Source organism: Phocoena phocoena, chromosome 2 (assembly GCF_963924675.1).
Source record: "Phocoena phocoena chromosome 2, mPhoPho1.1, whole genome shotgun sequence".
Lineage (NCBI taxonomy): Eukaryota > Metazoa > Chordata > Mammalia > Artiodactyla > Phocoenidae > Phocoena > Phocoena phocoena.
The window spans coordinates 115,483,093-115,495,302 of NC_089220.1; the positions used below are offsets into that span (position 1 = coordinate 115,483,093).

The 12,210-nt window shown below is 38.8% G+C and overlaps 1 protein-coding gene across 2 annotated transcripts in view; it reads left to right on the plus strand.

Annotated features, from left to right (window-relative positions):
* REC114 (REC114 meiotic recombination protein) overlaps positions 1-12,210 on the plus strand; it is a 98,284-nt gene that overhangs the window by 71,608 nt on the left and 14,466 nt on the right. The window contains exon 3 of one of the 2 annotated variants that reach the window (XM_065871455.1): positions 7,510-7,593. The exons of the other annotated variant lie outside the window; for it this stretch is intronic. Within the exon in view, the coding sequence (XP_065727527.1) occupies positions 7,510-7,593 (84 nt within the window). The remainder of the gene's footprint in view (positions 1-7,509; positions 7,594-12,210) is intronic. 2 annotated transcript variants of the gene reach the window in all.

The following is a 12,210-nucleotide window of genomic DNA, read 5'->3' on the forward strand; positions in this document are numbered from 1 at the left end:
GGGGGAAAAAATCAAACCTGAACTGATCAAGCTCCTTGATCTGATTACCAGTCTATAGGAATTACAAGAGAAAGAGGTACCTAGTAAAAAAACAGTAAGGATACAATAACAAAATTTAGCGAGGATAACTCTACAGTAGGGGTCGGCAGAGTATGGCCCATGGAACAGATCTGACCCATTGCCTGTTTTTTTTTGTGGCTTGTGAGCTAAGAATAGTTTATACATTTTTAAATGGTTGGAAAAAAACTAAAAGAGTAATATTGTGCAAGATGTGAAAATTATATGAAAATTCAAATTCCAGTGTCCACAAATAAAGTTTTGTTGGAACACAGTCATGCTCATTTGCTTATGGCTGCTCTCGTGCTACAGGGGCAGAGTTGAGTAGTTGTAACAGAGACTATAGAGTCTGCAAAGGCTAAAATATTTACTCACTGGCCTTTTACAGTAACAAAACAAAACAAAACAAAAACCTGCCAGTCCTTCATCTAGAGGACTAATGACCCAGTTTCTTCAACAGAAAAAAAAAAGGGCGGGGGGGAAGAGATGAAATGAAGAACCAGTAGTTTAAAAGAGACTTACGAGACATATTACTTGTCGTAATATGTGGATCTTATTTGGCTCCCTATTCAAAAAAATGAAGCAACATAAAATAAAATCAGAAATGTGAACAGGCAAAAGATATTTGATGATACTAAAGAATTGTGAAATAAGATTGGCTATATTATGAAAATTGTGACTGGAAGATGGATGCATGGTAGTTCATCATACTGTTTTACAGTTTTCTCTACCGTCATGTATGTTTGAAAATCTACATCGAAGAGTTAAAAATAAAAAATTATTTCAAAATAAAAGTTTCTTAAAAATCAGTTCAGGGGTCATTTCCTCTGGGCCTTATAACCTAATGCCTCTTTTCTGTGCTTCTGCAGAAACATGGAACTTGCCACATTGATTGTTACTGTTAAATGGTTTATTTGTTTGATTCCCCCAGACTATCAGTCCCTGAGTGTGGGGAACGTGTGTTATTTGACTTTGAGTCATAGAATCTGGCACATAACCTGGTATATATTAGATCCTCAATAAATATTTTTGGAACAGATTGTGACTTTTCACAGCATATTGTGATTTCTAGATGTTAAACATTCTAAAACATAGTAATCTTTATTTTCTTGCTCAGTTCTTGCTCTCATGGAGTTTGCAATAAAGTGGGAACTAGAAAAAGAGGGATAGAAAGACAGACGCGTACATAGATATTATGTACAGTGCACAGGACCTCCCGACTGCTGAATTCAGTGCAGGCTTTTAGCCCTTATTTTTTACTCCATCCTGGGCATCACCTGACACTGTTGACCATTCTCTACTAGAAAGTCTCAGTCCTCTAAGCTTCCATACTCCTCTATCTTAGACATGATTTCTTGGTATTGGCTTCTGTTCTTTTTGTCTGATAGTAAATTTGGTATTTCCTAGAGTAGTCCACTCTCTCTTTCTTCCTATCCTATACTATCAATTCCAAACCATTTTTCCACCCCAGTACTTCCAGGGCATGTGACAGACTCATCAGGTAACAGTGGCTTCTTAGGCAGTGATATTTGGCCAGGTTGGGGAACAGTATCCCAGGCACTAGGGAGAGAAGCTCCTTCGGTGAGTGTGATTCATTCTCCCTTCCCCTTGGGCAGATTGCATGTCTTTTGTAACGCCTAGCGCAGTGGCCGGCCATAGTAGGAGCTTAGTGATGGTGAGTGTTTCAATAGCAGCAGGTACAGTGTGCTGTGGGAGCACAGAGCAGGCCACTTAACTGTCTGAGAAAGTTAGAAAAGGTAGCACAGAAGAGTCATCAGTTGAGCCAAACTGAATTCACCAGAAGGACAAGCCTTAAAGGAGATTCTAAGAGGTGGATTTTCAAAGATAAGAAGCTCAATTATTAAAATGTAGGAATATATGAATGACAAGTGGTTAGGTACACAGAATTCTTTACTAAATCCCCAAGTATTAGGATTAAAAAGTTCTTTCTGAATCTTGAATGAGTATAAGTAGGGAATTCCCTGGTGGTCCAGTGGTTAGGACTCTGTGCTTTCACTGCTGAGGGCGTGGGTTTGATTCCTGGTCAGGGAGCTAAGATCCCTCAAGCCACATGATGCAGCCAAAAAAAAAAAAGGTGTTCTGCATCATTGGACAGGTAATAAATTTGTGGACCTCATTGTTCCCAAGAAATGATATTGGTATGAAGTATTTTGTTAATTTTCATGAAGTTCCATTCACTCAAAACTTACTGAAACATGTTCAAGTGTCAAAGACTATAATAGGTGTTGTATGTTTAATGGTAAGCAAAACAAACATAGCCTCTGCCTGTTATATGGGGTTATAGTCTAGTGAAAAAATAAACATTAAGTAAATAATCACTACAGACACACACAAACTGTGATAAATGCTATGAAAGAAAAAAGTACAGGGCTATGGGAAAGTGTAATAGTGTGTCCCAGTTGAGATTAGGGTGAAATGAACAGTGTTTAGAGGTTAATTAGGTAAAAAGTCAGAGGGGAAAGGCAGAGGGAAGAGATGTATGAAGTTCTAAAGAAAGATGATTTGGACAAATTGAGGAGGAGGAGCCATTAAGTGGCTCACCTCAGAGGCGTTGCTGGGGAGGAAGGCTGTACGCATTCCCGGCATAGCCACTGCAGAGTCCTGAACTGAGGGGCTGCTGGAGCTGACCTAGTAGCCTTTGCTGAATATTGTGACAGTTGCTGAAGATTCAGGGGGTAATAAGACACATTCTAGAACCCGCCTTGCCCTGCCTAGGGATTCTTATTCTTATCAGGGACAAAGAAATGTAACTAGTTACAATACAGCATGATAAAGTACACTAAGATCCTGAGAGGGCATAGAATTCTGAGAGGTCAACCAGCTTTGCCTTGTGGGGAATGGTTGAGATACAGCAGGGTTTTCAAAGATCAGTGAAGGGGCCTTCCCTGGTGGCGCAGTGGTTGAGAGCCCGCCTGCCGATGCAGGGGACACGGGTTTGTGCCCCGGTCCGGGAAGATCCCACATGCCGCGGAGCGCCTGGGCCCGTGAGCCATGGCTGCTGAGCCTGCGCGTCTGGAGCCTGTGCTCCGCAACGGGAGAGGCCACAACAGTGAGAGGCTTGCGTACCGCAAAAAAAAAAAAAAAAAAAAAAAAAAAAATCAGTGGAAAAGGAAGGCCATTTTAGGAACAAGCTATACAACGAAATCAAGGTGTGAGGAGCCGCCAGATGCAGCAGGGACGGTGTAAGTGGAGAGGATGGTGAGATGGAAAAGGCTGGGGATTGGATCTCTAGGACCTGGGGATTGATTGGTATTGAGGGAGAAGTGAGGAAAGGGGTCCACCAGGATACCAGGTTGATCACTTGGGGTGACTGGTGAATGATGCCGTTCACGGGGGTGGCAATGTGTGTGGGGAAGAACCGTCCTGATCTGGGCGAGTTTACATGGAGGGATCTGTGAGCTAGCCAAATGAGATGTCTCGTAAGACACAAAGTGGACTAGAGGTAGGAAGAGGTGAGGCCAGGCCAGGGCCAGGAACTGCTCATTTCTTTTCTAATAAACTTTTTCTTCCAGAATAGCTTTGGATTTATAGAAAAGTTGTAAAGATGGTACAGAGTTCCCATAGACTTATCATTTATTTAGGTCCTGCTTTCACCTCTTCCTTGAGTTTATGCCATATTGGAATGGGAATCCTTGTTTGCCTAAATATTCCCACATGCATGCATATGGGGTTTAATGTGGTTCAAAAATCAAAACAATATAAAAAGATATATAGTAAAAAAATTTTACTTCAACCCCTGCCCCATCTGCACTGTTCATTCCCACTCCCTACAGATAACTGTTTTTATTAGTCTCTTGTGTACTAATCCTTCCAGTTTTTAAAATGTAAATACAAGCAAATAATAAGAATATACATTGTATGTTCTCTCCCTTTCTTATACAAAGGTACCACATCATGGACATTGTTCTGCAGCTTGCTTTTCTGTTGAACAGTATATCTTACAGATCAATACATATAGACCTGCACTGTCCGGGAAGGGAGCTACAGGCCGTATGTGGCTACTGAGCACTTGAAATATGGTTGATGCAACTGAAAAACAGAATAAAAAAAAATTTTTTTTAGACATCTTTATTGGAGTATAATTGTTTTACAATGGTGTGTTAGTTTCTGCTTTATAACAAAGTGAATCAGCTATAAATATACATATATCCCCATATCCCCTCCCTCTTGCGTCTCCCTCCCTCCCACCCTCCCTATCCCACCCCTCTAGGTGGTCACAGAGCACCAAGCTGATCTCCCTGTGCTATGTAGCTGCTTCCCACTAGCTATCTATTTTACATTTGGTAGTGTATATATGTCCATGCCACTCTCTCACTTCGTCCCAGCTTACCCTTCCCCCTCCCCGTGTCCTCAAGTCCATTCTCAATGTCTGCATCTTTATTCCTGTTCTGCCCCTTGTTTTTCTCTTTCTGATTTACTTCACTCTTTATGACAGACTCTAGGTCCATCCACCTCACTACAAATAACTCAGTTTTGTTTCTTTTTATGGCTGAGTAATATTCCACTGTATATATGTGCCACATCTTCTTTATCCATTCATCTGTCAGTGGACACTTAGGTTGCTTCCATGTCCTGGCTATTGTAACTAGAGCTGCAGTGAACATTGTGGTACATGACTCTCTTTGAATTATGGTTTTCTCAGGGTATATGCCCAGTAGTGGGATTGCTGGGTCATATGGTAGTTCTATTTTTAGTTTTTTAAGGAACCTCCATACTGTTCTCCATAGTGGCTGTATCAATTTACATTCCCACCAACAGTGCAGGAGGGTTCCCTTTTCTCCACACCCTCTCCAGCATTTATTGTTTGTAGATTTTTTGATGATGGCCATTCTGACTGGTGTGAGGTGATACCTCATTGTAGTTTTGATTTGCATTTCTCTGTTGATTAGTGATGTTGAGCATCCTTTCATGTGTTTGTTGGCAATCTGTATATCTTCTTTTGAGAAATGTCTATTTAGGTCTTCTGCCTGTTTTTGGATTGGGTTGTTGTTTTGATATTGAGCTGCATGAGCTGCTTGTCAATTTTGGAGATTAATACTTTGTCAGTTGCTTCATTTGCAAATATTTCCTCCCATTCTGAGGGTTGTCTTTTCGTCTTGTTTATGGTTTCCTTTGCTGTGCAAAAGCTTTTAAGTTTCGTTAGGTCCCATTTGTTTATTTTTGTTTTTATTTCCATTCCTCTAGGAGGTGGGTCAAAAAGGATCTTGCTGTGATTTATGTCAAAGAGGGTTCTTCCTATGTTTTCCTCTAAGAGTTTGATAGTGTCTGGTCTTACATTTAGGTCTTTAATCCATTTTGAGTTTATTTTTGTGTATGGTGTTAGGGAGTGTTCTAATTTCATTCTTTTACATGTAGCTGTCCAGTTTTCCCGGCACCACTTATTGAAGAGGCTGTCTTTTCTCCATTGTATATTCTTGCCTCCTTTGTCAAAAATAAGGTGACCATAGGTGCATGGGTTTATCTCTGGGCTTTCTATCCTGTTCCATTGATCTATATTTCTATTTTTGAGCCAGTACCATACTGTCTTGATTACTGTAGCTTTGTAGTATAGTCTGAAGTCTGGGAGCCAAAAACAGAATTTTAAATTTTATTTAATTTACATTTAGGTTTATAAATGGAAGCACTGTAAAATATTTTCCCATTAAACTCAACTCTGTTGTTTTGGTAGGATTGCATTTCACTTTAACCATTTAAAATACAGCATCTAAATTGAAATGTGGTATAGTGTGAATGGTGCACTGAATTTCAAAGACTTAGTACAAAAAAAACTATCTTAATAATGTTTTACAATGTTTGCATGTTGAAATAATAATGTTTTTGATATATTAAGTAGTAAAATTTTACCAATTTCTTTTTGCTTTTAAAATGTGGCTACTATTAAAATCACACATGTGGCTCAAACTGTAATTTCTACTGGACATCACTGATACAGAGCTGTTATTTTTTTTACAGTTGTATAGTATTCCATTGCCTAGAGTATCATACTTTATTTAACCAGTCCCCTGTTGATGTATACTTGTTTCCAATCTTTTACCATTAAAAATACAGAAATGCTTAACCCTGTCCATGCATCACTTCATATGTGTGCAGGTTGATCTGTGAAGTGAATCTCCCATATTGAGGTTGCTGGGTTAAAGAGTAAAAGCATTCATAATTTTGATATCACCATATTGTCCTCCATAAGAGTTGTACCAGTTTGCACTCCTACTAGCAATGTGTGTATGTGCACTAGTTTCCCCACATACTGCCATTTTAAACCACAGAATCTACATGTTGGGGATGTAATAAGGAACATGTTTCTTTTTGCTAATTCTGAGAGTTTTAAGAAGAAATCACAAATGGTTTGCCTAATTTATTTTTTCATTAAACCTCCTATTGATGATAAAACTTTTAGAATCACCATTTTAGAATGGACTCTTTTTTTCCTTTTGTTACTGAAAAATGTGAAAGAATTAACCCAGTTTTCCTGGACTACAAATTTCTTTGGAAGTTGTAGCTTTTGTCATATTCAGATCTAGGAAGAGAGACTTTGTGAGAGTTCAAAAAACTTTTTGTTTTTTAAAGAGATGTAGACTTCTCACATCCCTCCAGCAGCCTCCGCTGGCTGTGGTGGACTAACAGTACAAGGCAGATGCAGTTGCATGGTTTTGCATACTGTCCGTTTATCAGTTCCCTGGATGAGTTCTACTGAATTGTAAACACATTCTAACTTAATGGGCTGCGTAACTGAGGAAATCTACTGACAGCGTAACTGAGCTTATAAGTAGCCATAATCATTAGACAGTCCATTCCATTTACTTTATTAGTAAACTACAGAAAAAGTTTATCTTTACACCTTTGGGATCCAGCAGTTGTCCCTCTTTTGAGACTTGTGTGCCCTCTACTGCCCTCTTTGCCTTTTTGTTTTTTCAGATTGAAATGAAGAACTAAGCATTCAGCGTCCAAAACCAAATTGCTTCAAGTTTTCCATTCATAGGAATCTGAAAATAAGATTCTCATGAAATCTCACTATATAGTTGGGGATATGGCAGATAACTTAGTAAATGAGTATAATGGAAACTCTTGGCTTCCAGAGATTATAAACTCACATTTTGGCAAATTCTAGAGGCATAGAAATGTATCTTATAGCAAATATGACTATGGGCATTTACTATCTTTAATAGTTTATTGATTTTCAATATGAAAAGGTTAAGAAAAGGAATAAAAGCTGAGCCTATTAATGTTGATCGTGAGGTAGGAAGAACACTAAGGACACTGGGACTCACTGGAAGGGTCATCTTTGGTAATTGGTAATATTGAGTCATTTCTATTGTGTTTAAGTTACAGAATAAATAAATAGACAACTTTCTAATAGGAAGAAGCTGCACCACAGCTATTCTTCGTGACCCTTTTTGCTTCTGTTGCTAATTTTGTTTAATTATTTTGTTTCAGGAAGGGTTTTCACTCGTTGGTAGCAAGAACTGGTTGAAGATTGTAAGACGCATGGATTGTCTGTTGTTTGGAACAACGATAAAGGCAAGATACTTTGTGGCCAACTGTCTTTTGGTGTTTTTTTTTGTTTTTGCGGTACGCGGGCCTCTCACTGTTGTGGCCTCTCCCCTTGCGGAGCACAGGCTCCGGACGCGCAGGCTCAGCGGCCATGGCTCACGGGCCTAGCTGCTCCGTGGCATGTGGGATCTTCCCAGACCGGGGCACGAACCTGTGTCCCCTGCATCGGCAGGCGGACTCAACCACTGCGCCACCAGGGAAGCCTGTGGCCAACTGTTTATAAGCAACTGATCATACCCTTCTTATCTGCTAAGTGTGTATGGGAGTGGGTGCAGGAGCTTCTCTTTGCAGGTGAAATGGTACTGGGAAGAACACATTTAAGAAAAGTTTGCATTATGAGCAAAACATGAAACAAGGAGTGTTAAGGGGCAGAAGCATTGTTAGTAAGAGGATGTTGCTGAAGAGCCAGGGCTTTGATTGATCTTTCAGTACCTGTCTGACAGAGCTGTGCAACCATTTTCCAGCCCCCAGCACAAAATGGGAGGAGGTGGACTTACATCATTGTTTGTCTTGCTATTTAGATGTTTAAAAGGTGTGCATTTTCAAATACTTCACTAAATGTGTCTTTTCATTTTTTCTCTTTAATACTAAATAATAAAATTCCCTTTTATTTGCTTCCTAGCTGTATTAAACGTAAAGAATGATCCTCATCAAAGCAACATGAAGGCTAATCACCTGGATTCTTTTCTTTCAGAAATAACTATAAAAACCAATCTGTTAACATTCACTGACTAGATAATATTGAAATTTAGGTAAAAGGTCATAATTTTTAATGGGCTCATAGACTGAGAGTTGAAAGAGGTCTTCAAGAGCATCTAATAAGGAGGGTCTTTATCAGTCCCTCCAAAGGATCCTCAGAGAATTCAGAAGGTCCATGAACTCCATGGATTTTCACTGACTTTTAAAAAAAATTATTATTTTTGGCTGCATTGGGTCTTTGCTGCTGCACGTGGGGGCCACTCTTGGTTACGGCACAGGGACTTCTTATCGCAGTGGCTTCTCTTGTTGCGGAGCACGGGCTCTAGGCCCACGGCTTCAGTAGATACGGCACGCCGCGGGCTCTGTAGTTGTGGTGCATGGGCTTAGTTGCTCCGCAGCATGTGGGATCTTCCCGGACCAGGGCTCAAACCTGTGTCCCCTGCACTGGCAGGCGGATTCCCAGCCACTGCGCCACCAGGGAAGTCCCTTCACTGACTTTTAACTGAAATATATCATTTCCTTCAATTATGAATGTTGACATCAGACCACATTTGCAGCAGTAGAAATCACATATCTTCATGTCACGTTTCAGTTGTTTAAGATATCTTAAATGTCATTTATGCTCATCACTACCCCAGTATTATGGTGGTTGTTAGTCCTGCTGCTAGATCTTTTTATTGAGTACATTAATAAGGAAGCATGTGTATTATTAGTTTACAAATTAGTGTTTTAATATTGTAATGAATTATTTCAGTATATTTGGTTTCTTTTGTACTCTTATATATTTTATGTGATTAAAAACATTGTTCTGAGAAGGGTCCTCTGGCTTCACCAGACTGCCGAAGGGGTCTGGAGCACATACTCAGAACATTCAGGAGCCCCTGTTTTCATTTTACATGTGAGGAAACTGAATTCAACATAAGCCAATAGCTGTCAGAAAACTGGGCCACCTGTTGGTCTTCTGACCTCCAGCCCAGGACTGTGCCATGCTGCGTGAACGTAGGTGTCTTACAGAGTTACACCGTGCCATATGTCTGATATTTGAGTTGTAATTTTTTCCTGATTACGTTAAATTTTTAAATTAAAGAGAAAAATAAAAAATAATTTGATCACTCAAAAATATTAACATTTTGAAGTTTTTACTAGGCATATATATTGTATCCATTAGGATGGTGTTCAGATGCATGTGACAGAAAATCCACATATAATGGCCCCCAAAAGAGGGGGTTATTTTTTTGACTATATATGAAATCCAGAAGCAGGCAGTAGCTAGCAATTGGCTCAGCAAGTCCACCCTGCTGAGGTCAACACCTTTGCAATTCCCTTGGCCTCTCCCTCACATTTTCAAAATGGCTACTACAGCTCTGTTATATTTCCATTCATAGGAGACCAGCTTCATCTGTTCCTTTTGTAAGGAAAGCATAAACTTTCCTGTAAGGCTCTCCACCTCCCACAACCCCTGACAGATGTCTGCTTCTGTCTCATGGACCAGAACAGTGTACTGTGGCCATCCCAATCTGCCAAGATTAGCAAATGAGTGTTTGGCTTTTCCAGCCTCTGGTGTGGATTGGCTCATGGCAAATGAACAGTGTCTGCCATATAGATAATTTATAAATTTGGGATTGTGGTACACAGAGTGCTTTGTATCCTGCTTTCCTCAATCTGGAACATTATACCAAGTCATTTCTTAAGTCTTTGAAAACATGATTTTCCATGACTACCTAGTATTTTTACTGTTTGGATGCACCATGAATCAGCTAAGTAATTCCTGATTTTTCACTACTGTAAAAATGTTTTGATTTTCGTAAGGATTTATTTACAGGGTTCTTGAGATAGAAGTACTAAAAGTATGAATGTTTATTTTGTAAATGTGCCTTCCAGATAGGTTGTCCCTGTTTCTGCAGCACTAATGATATGTAAAAATGCTCATTTATCCACATCCTCTCCAACTGGATGATATAATTTAAATTTAAAAATAAGTTTCCAATTTGATAAGCAAAAATGAGCATCTTCGTTTAATTTGCATTTCTTTGGTAACTAATGGGAATGAATATTTTTTGTGTGTTTCTTAGCCATCTGTATTTCTTCTGTGAATCACCTGTCTACTGCTTTTGCCTAATTTTTCCTCTTCAAAATCTTTATATATAGATTACATATAAAATGCATGTATAGATGTTATATAGAAAAAAATATTTTGTGTAGTTATATAATTTTATATGTGATATTTGTATATATATCATATACAGATTTTTAAATATTTAAGTTTAGGATCCTTTTGTTATTGTGAATGGTATTCTTTATCCCAAACATATTTCTAGCTGCTATTACTAGATTTTTTCTGAATTATTTTAAATTTAGCTTCCTAACTAAACTTTTATTAGCTCTGATAATTTAATTTTTAGGAAAGTAATTTTATAATCTGCAGACAATGGTAATTTACTTCCCATAGTTTGTACTTACTACTTTTCTCACCTTACTGAATTATCTAGACCTTCCAGAACACTGTAATTAGACAATTATACAGCCATCCTTGACATCTTACTGACTTGAATGGGAACCAGTATTTAGACATTAAGAATATTTCTGTCTGTTGATTGGATATTCTTTACCATGTTAGGGAGATAGTCTTTCAGATATAGTTTATTTACTAATACTTTTATCAGGATTACAAATTAAATTTTAACACCTGTCAAGATCGTGATTTGTTTCATTTTTTTTAATCCTTTGATCTATTGATATATTAATACTGAGCCAACAGATTCTTCTTTTTGCCTTACCTGGCAAAGGGTACACAACTTTAGTGCTTCTTGCCTTGGATAACTTTTAGTTAACCAAGTATTACATAACAAATATTCTTGTTTAAATTGACAAATAGAAGTATTTTGAAATAAAACTTTCATTCCTTTGACAGAAATTTAAAACTTAAATTCAGGGGGCAATAAAGATTGTATTTCTTTTCTCTCTGGCCAAAATAAGTAGATTGTGTAAGATCTGCCTACTTGTAAGGTGGGCTTCCTTTTTTGCAGTAATTGTAATCAAAATGGTCTTGGCTGATTGGCTAACATATCTGAAGAGACTTTGGTTCAAAGGAGTAACCCTAAACCACTGTCCTCACCTCCAGTAACTCACTGAAGAATTTTTTCATGGTTTTGTCTAGCTTCAGCCTTGAGTATCACCTCTTTGTTTCAAAGCAAAGGATCAAAGAAAATGTTTGTCCCTTCTCTGGTGAAGTCCATATACCCCCAATCCCAATTTCTACATAGAGGAATTCACTTCTAGTGGTGGGGAAAACTGCTCCAGTGGGCTCCTAGTGGTGATGGGAAATTTCTTATACATCTGGGTGATGAATCTAAAACCAGCAGGAAAACATGCCTATGTTTGTGAGGATTTTCATGTCTCCTTGGCTGTCTTCCTACATGGTGGTAACTGGGCCCTGTGTCTTCCTGCGTGCTATACCCTGTAACATTAGCTATCTGCATGGAGATGCCATTCACACTTGTGAGTCAGCATTTAATTGGCCCAGTGCTTCCCAGATTTCTTGTATGTACGTGAAGATAAATGTACAGAGACAGGCACTTACCCTTGACTTGTTTCCTCAAGGAGTTTTCTATTAGTTGTAAGAACTTGAAATTAAGTGTTTTGAAGCAGAGTGGGAACAACTTAAAATATAGTAATTTGGGGAATTCGCTGGTGGTTCAGGGGTTGGGACTCCATGCTTTCACTGCCAAGGGCCCGGGTTTAATCCCTGGTAGGGGAACTGAGATCCCACAAGTCGTGTGGCGTGGCCAACGTGTGTGTGTGTGTATAATTTTGAGCTAATCTCCATGGATGATAGACACTGGAGACTGTTTATTTGGGACAGTTCATGGCTGTTAGTATATACTT